Raw genomic sequence first — 16,608 nt, 5'->3', positions numbered from 1 at the left:
TGTATACCACTGATGAATCATTGTGTCTCATCGTTATAGCATACGTGTTTGTAACACTGATATGATGATTATATGTATTCGTACAGCTTTAAAAAAAAAACATGGGTTTTAGTAGGATAGTAGTTAGACTGGAATTGGTGTTGATTATAATTGTTATTGCTATTTTATGTCTTTCTTTTTTGGGGGGGCTTTTACTTATGCCTGGTTTTAGTTGGTTTCATGGATTATTCAATTGTTCTGCTTAACGGGTATGGTAGCCTACTTCTTTTCCGCATCCGGTGTAGGAAAACACTGGAAAAAGTACATTTTAAAATCCCAACGAAGAAGTATGTTAGTTAGTGTAATTAAGGTCCTTTCAGAGTCCGAGACTGATCATTTGAGATTTTTTAGTAAGCGAACCCCAAAGGTCCCTGGTGATGATCCATCCACGGGATGCGTGGTAACAGTTTAGGTAAATGCTGGACATTTTATGCGGAATGACGTGCACGAGTGACGTATTTTTGCTGCTGAGATTTCTTTTCAATACGTCTCCAATGTTGCTAGTCATTGCATGTATTAATTTAACACTGAAATAAAGGTGGTGGGAAAAATTTGATTGGAAAATACTATTAACGGTAAGTTATATTGTCATTACGTGTCTCGGGTACGCTGAAAATGTTTATATTGAGAATAATGGTGCTACGAGAGTCATACTAGCTACGCTGTGTTTGCTAACGCGGCGTTGACTGTGCACCGCTGGGTAGTAGTAGTACTACTGTACTGTAGATGGCAAGCATTCGCTCGAACTAGCTAATTAAAATGGTGCATTTTACGGCTTGTGAACTATTTGACTGACTAGTTATCTAGCATTAAATAGCCTACTAGAAACTGTATTAGCTAGCTAAATATGTATTCATGTGATTGTCTTTTTGGGAGCGTGTTGGTACAGTAAACTACAGTATCTGGTTACGAATTTTCTGTTAGCTGGTTAACCTAGTTCGGTTATATTAAGTGGATATATTTTCAATGTGCATTGTAACTTTAGCGTCAGACTTGCTTACAATAAGTTACTGTTCAATAGCGTCAAACCCGCGGTGTGCATTCACGAACTTCTCATGCTGTCTAGCTACCTAGCTACTTAGCTAACTGAAATCACAGTGCATGACAAGCGTTGGCTAGTACAAGCTAGCTAACGGTTTGCAATCACATTCCTGCTTCCGTTAGTTTACATTTTAGCAGTCAGATGAGCCTCAAATGAGATGTTGAAGACCAATTGAACACTGATAAATTGAGTGTTTTTCAGTCTACAGCATAGTGTGTATGCTGTGATTTAAGTAAACACCCCCATTTAGGCGTTAACGTACCCATAACAACTATCTGGGAGTGATTTCCTGTTACTCTTTTCTGTTCCTGTTTCATCTTAACAGTGCCTCAGCACTCTGCCATGTCTGTGGAGAAGACCTCCGACCTGGCAAATGAAAACACCTGCCTAGCATCCTCACTGACACTTGACCTTCGGTCCCCACATAGTGCTCTGCTTGATTCTGACCTGAGCAAGAAGGCCAAAGCGGCACCCTCCATCAAGAAGCGCCACAACTATGCCACATCCACACCTTTTGATCTCCTCAATGGCACGATTGGAGGCAATGGAGTTGATGAGGATGCCTCTAGTCAGCAGAGAGAGGAAGAGAGGGTCCGGAACCAAGAGAATGAGCAGGGCCAGCACGGCATAGGGACTAATGCCAAATGGCTCAAGGAGGGTCAGAATCAACTGCGCAAGGTTGCAGAAAGGCAGCAGGACCAGAATAGACATTCTGACCAAGATCTGAATCACAATGAGAGCCCGGATGGAAACCCCAACCAGAACTCTTTAGTGATGGACCAGCAGGAGGACGGGGAGCAGAACCCCACTTCTAAGACCCTGAGGTCCCTTTGCTCTGACCTGAATGAGCCTCTGCTGATTGACACCTCAGAGGCACCTCATGGGAAGGAAGTACAGGAAGAAGAGAAAGAAGAGGACGGGGATGAGGAAGAGTCTCTACGACTTCCAACAGGTGGAGAGAGGGACACAGACTCTTCTGAGACCCAGAGTACGAGTGAGTCTCGAAGAGATGACAGTGGGGAAGTTAAGGACACCTGTCTGATGTTTCAGGGCAGGAACGCAGCACCCAGTGATGAGGACTCCAGTTGCATGTCATTGTCTCAGGGCAGCACAGCCAACAGCACACCAGATGGTGACCCAGGTAAGAGGGTTGGAACCAACTGTACACTGATTTTTGTTTAGGAGCAGTCAGGCTTTGAACCTATTGCCATTACGGTTGTAGAAGTGGAATCACACCAATGTATTTTAGAAATTTGGTAGTGCGCCATGGTTCTCCTCTCAAAAGGCCGATCCACAGTGCACTCAGACGCAGCCTACGTGGCATTTTATTGAAGTGTTGTTTTGTCTTAAAATGGGCGGCTCCTTTTACGTATTAACAGAGTATATTTGCGTGACCAAAATGTATTTGATTTTATTGTGGCTACCTATAAAACTGAGAATGTTCTAGGTCAGACTTACAGGAAATAATAGGCCATACGTGTGATTTCTCTCATGGAGCTAAAACGACCAGCTTGGATCAGAGTGTCCCCTTACAGCACTGCTTACGTACCTGCAGGGCAGCACTTAGGTTCTAATTAGCTGACCTCTTCCTGGACTCTGAAGAACGTAATGGCAGTTTTGGAACAGTGTTTCCTCCCAGGCAGCTCACACTGAGGGTCTGAGGTGTGGGTCGTGTTCCTGCAGGCCTTTTCTACAATGTGGAACACAAGTGTTTATTTAGCTATGTAGTGATTGAAGTATCTGTTTACTTGTTTTTTTACAATGCTGTTGTTTTTGTATTCTGTTGCTTCCCCCACAAAAAATCTGTTGGCTGTGATTAGGGCCCTATAATGTCTGCTCTGTAAAGAATGCGGATGAAATCAGGGAATCCAGATATGAACATGGAATACAACCTACTAAAAAATATTTTTTGTGTATAAAAATATAATGCCAACAATAATAATTACCACCACATTTTGCCTACTCTGAAAGTGCTGCGAATCTAGAAGAACATTGAGCTCTTTGTGCAGTTTGAGTTGTGCGTTATTGCTCAGTGGTTGTGTGGCAGTATCACGTGCATCTCTTTGTCATTCAGTGCATAACATTGCTGCCGTGACGTAACATTCCTTTGAATGTACATTAATAGCTGAGTTTAGGTTTTGTATGTTGTTGCGGTGTGTGCCGAGGCTCATATTCCACCAAAAATATGCTCACGCACTGCAGTCAGAGAAGCTGTGGCTGAAACCGAGTGCTGCTCGAACAGGCCTTCCTGCCTAGTAGTGTTGCGCTTGTTGACTCATCATAACCCACAGCCCTGCGGTTATATCCAAGGTGCAGGCACGTTTAGGGTCATAAAACATTGTTTTGATTAGGGATATGTGGGTTGCGGGTGGGTTGAATCATCTCTTGAGTACTATAGGACTAGGCCATAGTTTGCCTCTCAAAGTAAGCTATATTTCAGCTGCCAGCCCATGCATCTGTCAGTCAAACTAGTGCTTCACACTGTCTTAGGGCTCCAACGACTAAGTCGCCTTGTTTGACTATTAAAATCTAGGATTTATTTTTACAGTTCAGAAAAAAAGAAATTAGGTCATCTGACAGGTTCTTTATGCCCTAATCTATGGTTTTTACATGACTGGCTATGCAGACATAATCATATTCAAATATTTGGGATGTTTTATTTCAGCTTATGAAACGTTGGTCCAAGACTGTTGTTTATATTTTAATTCAATGTAAACAAGCAACTCCAGATAGACCGTCAATTATTTTTTTTCTCTTTTGGTTATTCAAATAATCCAGCATTTTATGTATTGCGTAATCGATTGTCAAAATAATCGATAGCTGCAGCCCTTAACTGCATTTTACAACATTTTATGTATTTGCGGGTTAAGGGTTGGGCATGGCCTCAGAATTTTAATTTATCAATATAGTCGGGTGTTTGTGGATTGTCTTATATGGAATTCCTGCTGTCCCAGCTGCCTAGTTTGTCTTTGTGGAGGGTTGATATTAAAAACAGAATCATCAAAAAATTCAGTGGATATCATGGAATTTGGAAATACAATCAAACAATAGGGATTGTATGGGCTCTATTTTTTGCTGTAGATGGTGTTTCCTAGCTGTGCTTGGGTCAGAGGATTGCTTATCCTGATCTGGGCGTGCAGATTTGAAGTGTAGGCTAGCTTCTTTTTACTGTTTTTGCCTTCTGGGAAATCTGGCCTGAAATATCATTTAAGTCCTTTGCCTCACATTTCTCATTGGGACGAAGTCAAAGTGTTTACAGATACAGAGCACCAGGCTGCTTTTATATCAATAAAAACGGTATATAATCCCAGGATGTTAGAGTGCTATTTATAACTTGTCAGAAATTACCAGTTGATTGTCTATTGGCTGTGTTCGCTAGATCAGTTGGCCTGACCAGCTGGCTAAGTTGGGCTACACAGCTGGTTAAATTAGACTGCTAACCAGTTGTCTAAATCCTTATTGTCATGGATAGATCACATGCCCAGGGGCCTTGACCCCCAACGGACACAATAGATATTGTTCAGTCACTCTGATGTAAATACACACATCATGGTTGCAGGAAATTAGATTAAAAATATCAGCGTTTTCAACCTGAGGTGTGTGAACATTTTGGGTTTTGTGCATTGTGCTGTATAAGTGTTATACCGGTGAATGAAAAAGTCCCCCTGGTCTTTTGAAATTCAACTATAATGTTGGATCAGACCTGTTGCAATAGTAGTTGACTGTCTCTGGTGGAGTGTGGTATTGTACCTTCAACAATGGAGGGGCTTGGAATAAGATTTGGATAAGATCTGTGCTTTTTCTTGCCATGAATGGGAATTCTAATACGATGAAATAGTTTCACACTCTGGAACGTTGTTGGCATCTCTTATTTCCTCATTCTACAGAGTCTTACTGGGACCGCAGTGCTTTTGAGACGGACTCCGACCTGCCCTCAGGGTGGATGCGGGTAAGAGACGAGTCTGGTACCTACTACTGGCACATCCCCACAGGCACCACCCAGTGGGATCCCCCCTCTCCCCTCGAGGAGGGAGACGCCCCAGAGAGACCGTCTAGTACCTCCCCAGCAATCACTCCCAGCGAAGAGCCACAGGTAAGAGCCAGAGGGTAGAGAGGGTATGGTTCTCCCCATTTCATAGGAGACCACAATGTCCACGTGCTCTACCGACTCTGTAAATTCCAAATTAAGCATTAAATTGACCACTCATTGGAAGTCAGTCTTTTCCTGTTGCAGTGTAAGTTTTCGTTCATTTGAAGTAGCTATGACTTGCTGTTTGGCATTGTTTATAAATTGGTGCATAAAAACGTAAAGCTTGATGAAAATGGCATGACTTTGACTGGCTTCAGAAAATAATTTCAATGCTTACGTAATTTGCAACTCACGTCACTACCAAAGTTGACCAATCGCCAATAAAAAAAAAAAAAGCTTAGACTTCGGTTACCAGACTTTCACTAGCCTCAAGTAAAAGGTTGCCTGCATGAACACCAGAAAATGTTATCAATTATTAATGTAATATGTAACACAACAAAATATGTTAACAAAACAATTGCAAGATATAATTGTCAATTAGGGAGCTTAAAGGGATAGTTTATCCTAGATTCATATTTGGGTGAAATAACCCTTACCATGAGTTGTTCTTGAAGGTCCATGGAATAATTTTCCACAACAATCTGTCCCAGTCTGAGATTAGCATTATTAGCATCGTCCAAATGTGTCAGTTGATGGAGTGCATCCTGAGCTACAAAAGCTGCATTGCAAGAACAACTCAGGGTAAAAAAAAAAACACATACCTTGGGTTTGGAAATCACACCTTGCCAAATGAAACCTAAACTTAAAGCTGTAAGCTTCAGTAAGTACAGTTGCAATAAATGTTACCTTGACCTTAAAGTTAACCTTGAATAAGCTTGTTTTTTGTAATTTTGCAATTGGCACTTCTCACTTTTTATTTCCAGTTGACGTGGAGTAGTCTCACCCAGTCCCGTCCCAACAGATTTAATGATGAAGAGTTCTGGAAGGTTAGTGCCTTCTCTACTTCAAACTGACCCAACACCAATGCAGAATGAATCTAAAAGAGTTCATGTTTTGGTATTAACCCATCACTATTTACGTATGTAGAAATGTGACTTTTTACTTTTGTGTTTTTTGTCTTCAGGAGGAAGATGCAATGGCTGATCAGACCCTTAAGGATTTTGAAGGAGCCACATTGCGTTATGCCTCTATCAACCTCAGGTGAGTTCTTCCCCCTTCCAAGCCATTTTAAGTTCTTGACTTGTGTAAATGACCATTCACTGATCATTTTGTTACTTGGATTTTCAGCTGCTCGCAATCTGAAGGGAAGGAGAAGATGAACTCTCTAATAAATGACCCAGAGGCTAAGGTTTGTACCCCCTAAGACAACTAGCATTGCATTGTCATCCCAAATACATATTTTGTTCTTGCGTTCTGCACTCAACATGCGGTTCATCACTTTCCCTCTTATGTCTTTGTTTCTGTCAAAAGGTTTTTGCAGTGCGGTCTCTAGGCTGGGTGGAGATATCAGAGGAGGAGATGGCTCCGGGGAAGAGCAGTGTGGCTGTAAACAACTGCATCAGACAGCTGTCATACCACAAACACAACTTACACGACACAGCTGGGATTTGGGGAGAGGTCAGAGAATGCTGTGTGTGCGTGCCGGGGGGGGGGGGGGGGGGGGGGGGGCTATAATATAACCTAGATAATACTAGTACAACAATGTTTAGCTGGTTAATTAATGTACTGGGTTTCTCTACAGGGCAAAGACATGCTTCTTGTTCTGGAGAATGAGACCTTAAACCTGATGGATCCATTGGGCCAGACTCTGCTCCACACCCAGCCCATCGTCAGCATCCGGGTGTGGGGTGTGGGCCGGGACAACGGCAGGTCAGTCCCTTGCTGCTTCAACTCTCTTTACGTCTCCTTTTATTTCTACAAACATCTGTTTGCTCTGGGCAATGTTTCTGGTTTGTTTTGAGCATGAGCTCCAGTTGGCTTATTTAGTAAATCCTGCGTTGTTTTTCTGTTGATTGATGTGGTGTTTTCTCTCTAAACCTGCTGCACTCGGGCACTCAGGGAGAGGTAGTGTACTGTTACCGTCGTCTCTGCCATTTTCCGTCATGTCACCTAGACCGTAGTTGTAGTTCTCATAGTTCTTATATTAACCCGTCACTTTGATTCCCCATCCCATAATGCTTCATTTTTATCACCCACACCCATGACCGCACATCACATCTCTTGTATAAATATATATATAGACCAACGACTAGTCTGACTATAGTAAGTGTTATCAGTCCGAGTACATGTTGAATACATTTTTTCATTGTATGCTTGCAAGTTTTTCATTATTTAGTTCTCTTGAGTAGATCCTGAACAATACGACCAAAGACTCTGGTCGACGTTGATGGATTTTGTTATGGTCCGTTTCATTGTCACCCTCACTGATCAGCCTCTGTGTCTAGTGACTCCTGTCTGTTTGTCCTAACTTTAGGGACTTTGCCTACGTTGCGAGAGACAAACTGACACATGTTCTGAAGTGCCATGTGTTCAGGTGTGACACACCTGCTAAGAACATTGCCACCAGCATGCATGACATCTGCTCTAAGGTAAGCCCATCTGCCTCAAAGTCTCTACGGTCAACTTAAAAGGCCACTGTGTAGAGTCCTGCCTCTAACATTTACACAATTTGTTTCCTCCTTTTCTCTTACCAAGTGTCCAGAATATAATTAGTTAGTCCAGGGAGGAGCGGATAGTAGTGCCTGTGTCTAAAGCCAATATGAGGAGAATATAAGTCACTGAAAACTAATAGATGGACCAGTGTGGAAGTTTACCTTTGGAATATCTCAGGCACTTGGAACAATTTGGTAGACAAAAATATTTTAGTTTAGGTTACATGTCTTCTGGTTATTTCTGATTGTATTTATGCTGCTAGTACAGTACAGATCTTACATATGGCCCCTTTCGGTCACATCTCATTGGTCGGATGACTTTCAGAATGTGCTTCAGGGCTTGTTTCTTGGATGTTTAACACTAAAATTCAAGTATTTTAGCTGACACTCTTATCTAGAGCAAAGTGCTGTAGTGAGTGTATATTTTCATACTTTTACGGTACTGTAAATTCAGGTATAGGATATACTCCTATCCATTTACCTAATATGCTCACCAGCCGTTATCCGTATAGGTCAACTTAGTGTACATCTTCTCTATCCCTAGCAGTGTCAGTCCGTCAAGGGAAAATATTGTCTGTGTGTAAATGGAATGAGCTCATTTAAACCCAGAACCCTAGTGAGATAGATAGATATTATTTTTTTTTCTCTGTCCCATACAATAAATCTGAACTGTACTGTTTTCTTCTACGTTTTTTGTGACCCACTGAGGTTTCCCTTAGATATCTGGGTGTGCAGTGATGCCACAAATGTACCCTTTCAAAACAAGTATTTTGTCTTTCCTTTTCTATAGATAATGGCCCAGAGGAAATCCTCCAGGTCCTCTGTGAACAGACTTAATATAGACCCCTCTAAACTGGTGGACATGCCATTTCAGGGTAAAAAAAACAGCCACTTGCTGTATTAACTTAAAACAGATGGACTCTGTATTGTTTGAACAAGGCCACAGAGGTTTTGTGTCTCACTCCATCCTCCTCTATACAGAATTCCCTGCACCAAAGAATGAGCTCGTCCAACGGTTCCAGGTACGTTACCTGGGTAACGTGCCGGTGGCTAAACCTGTAGGTAAGGAACGTTTTGGTAAGGAATGCCTTTTCTTCTCTTTCTCAGCAGTAGTGGTGGTATATCTTGTGCTGTAGTGAATTGTGTTTCAGGTAATCTTGTGTTCGTCAGGCCACTGCCTGTATTGAAACATTCACTTGTCCTTCTTAATGTACTTAAGGTTTCTAGCAATGAAATGCATTCTGTACATTTATATCTATTCAGTTACTCTACAAAATGTCTGTTCTTCAAAGTTCTTCTGCACTTTGATGCTCACTTGTTATTGTGTGAAGTCTCACTTGTGCATATAGATCTTGTAACTCTTGTATTTTTTATTTTGTGAATAATGAATTAACAAAATTCTGATAATTCCTTCCTTTTTCCAAATAGTGTTAGGTAGGGGGATTTTCAGGCAAATCTGCAGCTAATCTAGGCGTTTCTGTTTTTCCTGACTAGGTATGGACCTAGTCAATATTGCCCTGGACACCGCAATGAATTCCCAAGAGAAGGACCTGTGGATGCCTGTTACTGTGAATGTGGCTTCAGCCACACTTACCATAATCACTGCTGAAGTAAGCACAAACCAAAACATGTTTTCAGAGTGACTCTTCAGCTTGGAGGTCTGCTGCCGTCTACATTCCTGTTGGGAAAATCGTTCTGTTGTGTCCCTTGCAGACTGAGGAAGTTCTCTCTGAGTGTCGGGTGCGGTTCCTGTCCTTCATGGGCGTGGGGAAGGACGTCCACACCTTTGCCTTCATCATGGCCGAGGGCCCCGGGGACTTCATCTGCCACATGTTCTGGTGTGAGCCCAACGCCGCCAGCCTCAGTGAGGCGGTGCAGGCCGCCTGCATGGTGAGTCGTTTGCCGGTCATTGCTGCCATTTACTAAAAATACACAGAATCGGATAGGTACTGGATATACTAGTGTAGAGGATCATGCTTTTATTTCATTTTGTCATCTGTTCTCTTTTGGTTTCTGGACATGGTCACATTTTAAAACATTGTATCACTATTAGTTTCTGACTGCTTAATGGACACGTGAAGTGTACTTCAGCTTTGCACACACTTTGCTTTCTCTCAACAAGCTTCATGAGGTAGTTACCTGGTAGTCTTTATGGATTTTCTACATATGCTGAGCGCTTGTTGGCTGCTTTTCCTTCTCTGTGTGGTCCAACTCATGCCAAACCACTTCAATTGGGTTGAAGTCAGGTGATTGTGGCGGCCAGGTTATCTGAGGCAGCACCAACACTCTTTGGTCAAATAGTCCTTACACTGCCTGATGATGTGTTTGGGTCATTGTCCTGTTGTAAAACAAATGGTAACCCCACTAAGCAAACCAGATGGGATGGTGTATCGCTGCAGAATGCTGTGGTAGGCTAGCTGGTTGAGTGTGCCTAAATAGATCAGTGTCACCAAATAGGAACCCCCTAACCATCACAGCACCTCCTCCGTACTTCACTGTGGAAACCACACATGTGGATATCTTCCGTTCATCCACTCTGCATCTCACCAAGACTTGGCAGTTGATACCAAAAATCTCACATTTGGAGTCATCAGAAAAAAGGGCAGATTTCCACCGGTCTGATGTCACTGTCAAAATGTGGTTCTTGGTCCAAGCAAGTCTGTTCTTGTTGTCCTTGAGAAGTTGTTTCTTTGCAGCAATTTAGCCATAAAGGCCTGATTCGCACCATCTTTTTTGAGATGTCTGTAACTTGAACTATGTGAAGCCTGTACAGCAATCTGAGGTTCAGTTAATTGCTGATTTCTGAGGCTGGTAACTCTAATGATCTTATCCTCTACAGCAGAGGTAACTCTAGGTCTTCCTTTCCTGTGGTGGTTTTGGTGAAAGAGAGTTTTATCATAGCGATTTATGTTTTTTGCGACTACATGTGGAACTGCCAAAGTTTTTAACATTTTCCAGTTTGACTGACCTAAATGCCTTAATGTAATTGACTGTCATGTCTATTTGCTTGTTTGAAATGTTCTTGCCATAAGATAATCTATGCATTAAGAAGGAAAGACATTCTGCATATTAACTTTTAAAAAGGCACAACTGTTAATAGAAATGCATTCTAGGTGACCACCCTGTGAAGCTGGTTAAGTGAATGCACGGTGTGCAAAGTTGGAATCAAGGCAAATGTTGAAGAATGTAAAGTGCACGATTCCCTATGTTATTACATAGTTTTGATGTCTCCTATTATTCTACATGGAAAGTAGGCTTGTCCAAACTTTTACTGGTAATTGGGACATACTACCTCACCCTAAAATTGCGTCTCAATCTTCGATTATTTTGTCAACCGTTAACATCACACCAAGTTTGAATATTTAGCTAGACACCATTAATCATTGCGTTAAACTGACTACCATTTCTTAAGAAGTTTACTTCCACCACAAATAGCTTCTATGGGCTGTATGGCTTTTGCCACTGGCCGTTTTAATAGTTTATTAGCCAGTAATAGGCTTACTAGTATCTTAATACTTGGAAGAGTCATGGAAATTTTGCAAATGCATGTGAGACTGAAGACAAACTGTACACTCCCAAAGCTATTTCATTTCATGGCACTGCAACGTTAGTTTTTCTTTCATTCATGATAACCATCAATATAGGTGACGATAACTGACTATTTTGTTAAGTGAAAAGACGAGAGAATCTTGGAAACCCCTCCTCTTTAACTGTGCAAGGGGTTGTGGTCTATATTACCCCAAAAAGCATGCACATAATTCGAAAATCTAGAAATAGTAGACCATCTGGGAACTTTTGGCATACTATTTTCAGCGTACAATTATTTGTGACATACTAATCTGGCATACTATATAGTATGCGATTTGAGATTCAGCCTTTATTTCAGTTTTTTATTTTGTGCTAATGATGTGTGACTTTTGACAGCTGCGCTATCAGAAATGTTTGGACGCCAGGCCCCCCAGTACCAGCTCCTGCCTGCCAGGCCCGCCTGCTGATTCTGTGGCACGTCGTGTGGGCTCCAGTGTCAAGAAGGGAGTTCAGAGCCTTCTGGGTAGTTTCAAGAGGTCTGGCTCCCAAACGCCCTGAGAGGTGGCAACTAACCCCCTCCATTCCCAGGCCCAGACAGCCACCCCCACCCCCCCCCACCCACACACACACACACACACACACACACACGACCCCCAAGGTGTTTTGGTATACTCTGCTTCCCTTTTCCAAACCTGTTGTCCTTTTTAGATGTGATGTCAGAGTCATGGGCAGGTGGGCTGCCTGTGGCACTGGGGTAACAGTAGGCCTAGAACCGCCCACAGCTGCTCCATGCTTTTCACTTCCTTCAAATCTACCTTGGTTGGACTAGTAGGCCATCGTTTTCTTCACTTATGTTTGATCTGTGAACTGTTTAAAGGAAACTGTTGGACTCGGTGGTTTGAATGACAGAAAACTTGGTTTAGTTTACCAAAATACCAACGTTCACATTACGATTAGGAAAGGGGTTCCATAACATTCTTTTTGTTATGCAGAATAAATCTAGTATATTATTTGTAAACATAAAAATGAAAGGCGTGTGATTGTGAATGATGTTGAACTCATGCCATTTGCTTGAGGTGCTTTGTTCTAGTGTTTATTTCACAATTGAAATAGACTTAAAGTAAATTATTAAGAAAGACAATGGCATGGAATGTCAGTATAACACCCATTATGTTAAATTAGTGTCAGAGGAAAAACTAAGACATGATAGCTAGCCTCCATAATATTCAGCAAATATTACACTAAACATTTGGGGCATTAAAATCTATAGTTTGTGAAGTGCATTTGTTATGCCTTTTCCATTTCAAAATAGCTTAGCATCTATCTGAGGGTGCTGGTAAACCAGCAAGTGCATTATCTTTAAAGTTATATTTTTATGTGTATTGCAAATTGCAGTAAAGCATGTATAGTTGAGCTTTTGGCAATGGTAAAGGTTTAACACAAAACCTTTTTGAGATGGTGTACTTTTAGATCATGGCTCAAGGTTTAACACAAAACCTTTTGGAGATGGTGTACTTTTATATCATGGCTTAAGGTTTAACACAAAACCTTTTGGAGATGATGTACTTTTAGATCATGGCTCAAGGTTCAAAACGCTGCTGTGATCCTGCTGTATGCCAATGGTATGTTGGAAGATGGCAGCTTTCTGAAAGCAAATGTAATCCAATTGTGTGTTAAATGGTCTTCATTTTCAGTTGTGTGGAAATACACCTGGCATTGTCATACCTTTTATGTTAACATTTCTATGTAAGTTATTATAACCTCATTTTAATTTTAAATCATGTCTAGCCACCTTTCGTATGCAGTTTTAAACAAATGTGTCAACTGTTTTACTTATTCTTCCCCTCTACTCCATGTTGAGCATTTTTATTACATCTACTGATTCCTACCCCCTAGTTCTTTCTAACGGATGATACAGTCTGACATCTTTTATGCCTTGTAATAACTGGTTCTAAGGGCAGATGGAATAAGGATGTCATTGTGATAGACATGACACCAGTACTTATCAGTCAGTTCATGACTGCCCTCTACTGGGCTTTACAGCAGTCTTGTTCATGAGCAGCGTCTGAAAACACTACAGGAGCCAAGAAGCCTGACACATTCCATCTTGGAAGTCATTTGTAATGCAAAGATTTGCTTACTTACAGACAGTGTTTGACTGTGAAAGAGAAACTAGACGTGTCTGTGGCAGTTTCCTAGTTGGTGTTAAGTAGGTAAATCCCATAAGCTTTTCTCTGCATATGAACACTACTTCAAAATACACTCCCATATGTGACTGGGGTGAGGCCATAGTCTTCCCATTGGTTTTGAATGCAGTTGGTTATAAATAGGTTCTTTTTTTAATGAAATGATTTTATTTTTCTAAATGTGTAGAATAATTTTGAGGTAGAGATGCTTTGTTAGCCTCAGTTGTTACCACTATGTGGTCACTGGTGCAGCAGTGTTTCCATTTTTTATTATTCTGTTAACTTTATCGTTTCCCTCCTTTATGATTACTGCCTACTCTAAAAACTGTCACTGTGCGGACAATGCTTAATGCATACTGTAGCATTGTACCGCATTTTCTAGGAATTACTTTGTGACCTCATGTGTGTTCAAATGTTGTGCCTGTGGGTGTGACTACATTTCACATGTTAAAAGCTTTTCCTCACCTTTAGGAATGGCCTGTCACTGCGCAACCGCTTTTCATTCTGTTTTGCTGAGAAAGTTATTTTCATATGTACATACATCTTTTGTCTTTTGGAATATTTCAGATCCCTTCTCTTTCTCCGCATTTTGTGTTATATACTTAATTTTATATTTGTTTGCTTTCAACCTACCGACCTTACCCTACCATGACAAAGCAATTTGTGTCAAATTATTTAAATTGTATCAATATTAAACACTGAGTATTCAGACCCTTTACCATGACACTCCATATTGAGATCAGATGCGTCCTGTGTTCTTTGATCATCTTTAATGTCTCCTGAACTTGAAGTCCACCTGTGGTAAAATTCTATGAATTAGATGTGACTTAGAAAGGCACACACCTGTCTGCATGAGGACCCACAGTTCACGATGGATGTCGGAGCAATAACAAGCCATGAAGCCTAAGGAACTCTGTAGACCTCAGATGTGTGTTGGAGGGATAGATTTGGGGATGCTCATTATTCATTTTTTTGATAAAGCATTAGACGTTTTCAGGGACACAGTGGGCTCCAACAACCATCACAACTCTTCCTAGAACTGGTTGTCTGGCCAAGCATACTCAATGGCCACTCTAAAAGAGCTTCGGAGCTTCTCTGTAGGGATGGAGGACCTGCCTGAAAGACAACCATCGCAGCACTCGGTCAATCAGGTCTTTAATGGGAAAATAGTGTGACGGAAGCCAATCCTGCATGAAAGAGCGTTTGACATGCTGCCTGCAGGGCTCAGATCGAAGCGCTAGGCCTGAAGGGCAAGCGCTACGTCAGGCTAATCAGCACAACAACGGACCCAAAGCACGCAACAAGACAGTGTAGGAGTGGCGTCGGGGCATCTGTGAATGTCCTCGAGTGGCCTAGTCTAAGAGTTTGAACCCTGTTGACGATCACAGTTTACTTGCGCTCCCCAACCGATCTGACAGACCTTGACAGGATATACAAGGAGGAGTGGAGGGAAGTGCCCAAATCCAGTGCAAGGCAGGTAGTGGGATGTTTGAGAGGACTGGAAGCTAGTGATCAAGTGCCAAAGGCACTTATACAAAATATTGCATAAAGGGTTGAATACATAAACCTATCTGTTGGTTTTTTAATATTAAAATTGGCACCACTTTGAAACTATTTGGTTTTGCTTGGTCGTTATGGAAACGTTGTGGTGAAGATTGTCAAAACAAAATGTTTTAATCAAAATCTAATTCTTTAACATGGAGAAAGGTCTGAATACTTTATGAAGGTGTGTGTGTGGGTGCGTGCGTGTGTGTGGAGAGAGAGAATACTCCGGTGTATAGATGTCAGCAGGCTGGAGAACACAGATTGGCTAACCCATTGATGGTATGTAAAGACTGACCTATCCTCTCAGATTGGGCAGCTCTGTTGTGCTTTCACTGTGTTTCTGCTCTGTAAGGACATGTTCAATCTACTAACTGCAACCCTATTGATTGTCTGTGTTGATTCCTTGTTGTAATGCTGACTAATTTAGTGACATTGTCACTAGGTCATTAAGAGTAAATATGAATTATTAATCGATGCAATACAAATGACTAATAAACACTTTAAGATGGAAGTGACTTGGTGAGAATGAGAGACTTTGATCCTAATATACCACAACACTAGGGAAGTGGTCATGTCTGCTGTCAAAAGCCATTGAATAAGTATGTAAACTCTTAACTTTTCTTTGTCAACCTGTTGTTGATGTGAAACTGATTAGTCAGAGTTGATTTACTCTTCCATGTAAGGTATTAAGCATTATTAACAAAAACCTACAATTAAGTGATATCTTTCATTCGAAATTGATGTGATTCATTTTGGTTTGTAAGCATATAATTTTTTTAATTTGTTTTCCTGAATATCCACGGATGATTGTATTGCAAGAAAGGGTTTCTCTTTGAGTATATAAAAAATAATGAGATGTGCGTGTGTGTGTATATATACATGTATAGAAATCTCAATGTCACAGGGAAAAATAAAATGTCAAACAGTTGTTTTTGGGCTATTGTCTGCTGAATTGAAAAACTGGGAACACAAAAAAATAATAGTAAGAACACAAATGAAAAATTCTACCAATGAAGTTTAGAAAAAAAATATGCTGTCAGTTGTTTTCAGAAACTAAATCAGTAAGTAATTCTACTGAAATCTGACTTATTTTTACCAAACATATTTACTGCACTACTAGAGGTGATAAACACTGGATCTACAAACAAAGATGGATTCCAGGCTTTCGCCCAACTTTGTTGCAAATCTATTCTCCTGTTTTCTGTCTACATGCAAAAACTCACGAAGTACCAGGGATGTACTCTAAGGAAGTGATCAAAAGAAGCTGATGCTGAAATGCAGAACTTTTTCACCAGCATTGACTGGGTCATGATCTGGGACTCATCTGATAACAAAGACTTTTTAACAAAGTTTGCCACAACTTTTCCTGGGTTCGTTGATAATTATGTCTGCTATTTACCATGTCAGGCACAACCATTTCTGCTGCCAGAATTCATAATTGCGCCCATTGGACCATCATATTTCAAGGCTCGCAGGGCAGAAAAACAATAGTAAGTACTAAACATTGGAAGTACCAAAGGAATCACAGGGCCGAGGATTACCCAATTTTAGATAATGCTGCTGGGTCACTGAATAGCGACCAATAAT

The 16,608-nt window shown here is 41.1% G+C and overlaps 1 protein-coding gene across 4 annotated transcripts; it reads left to right on the top strand.

The window, feature by feature from the left end:
• The first annotated feature begins 465 nt into the window (after positions 1–465).
• apbb1 (amyloid beta (A4) precursor protein-binding, family B, member 1 (Fe65)) lies at positions 466–14,215 on the top strand. 4 transcript variants are annotated; one of them, XM_010870377.4, is made up of 15 exons: positions 466–614; positions 1,407–2,222; positions 4,969–5,174; positions 6,035–6,097; positions 6,235–6,311; positions 6,399–6,459; positions 6,582–6,728; positions 6,853–6,980; positions 7,170–7,175; positions 7,585–7,699; positions 8,553–8,637; positions 8,744–8,824; positions 9,257–9,372; positions 9,476–9,652; positions 11,687–14,215. In XM_010870377.4, exons 2-15 carry the CDS (start codon positions 1,424–1,426, stop codon positions 11,846–11,848), a joined length of 2,223 nt encoding a protein of 740 aa, XP_010868679.2. In that variant the 5' UTR covers positions 466–614; positions 1,407–1,423; the 3' UTR covers positions 11,849–14,215. The 4 variants fall into 4 exon arrangements, with proteins under 4 accessions (XP_010868679.2, XP_010868677.2, XP_010868680.2 ...); XM_010870375.4 differs by having other exon boundaries at positions 8,744–8,839; XM_010870378.4 differs by lacking the exon at positions 7,170–7,175 and having other exon boundaries at positions 467–614.
• Positions 14,216–16,608: the final 2,393 nt, after the last annotated feature.

The sequence above is a fragment of the Esox lucius genome, chromosome 7 (assembly GCF_011004845.1).
Source record: "Esox lucius isolate fEsoLuc1 chromosome 7, fEsoLuc1.pri, whole genome shotgun sequence".
Classification (NCBI taxonomy): domain Eukaryota; kingdom Metazoa; phylum Chordata; class Actinopteri; order Esociformes; family Esocidae; genus Esox; species Esox lucius.
Note: the sequence above shows the minus strand (reverse complement) of the source record. Positions and strands in the feature narration are given on the sequence as shown.

Coding starts and splice junctions, on each gene's coding strand:
- apbb1 (XM_010870375.4), top strand. CDS start 1,424: ATGTCTGTGGAGAAGACCTCCGACCTGGCAAATGAAAACACCTGCCTA. Junction 6,460..6,581: donor TAAATGACCCAGAGGCTAAG/GTTTGTACCCCC, acceptor TTCTGTCAAAAG/GTTTTTGCAGTGCGGTCTCT. Junction 8,638..8,743: donor GGTGGACATGCCATTTCAGG/GTAAAAAAAACA, acceptor TCCTCTATACAG/AATTCCCTGCACCAAAGAAT.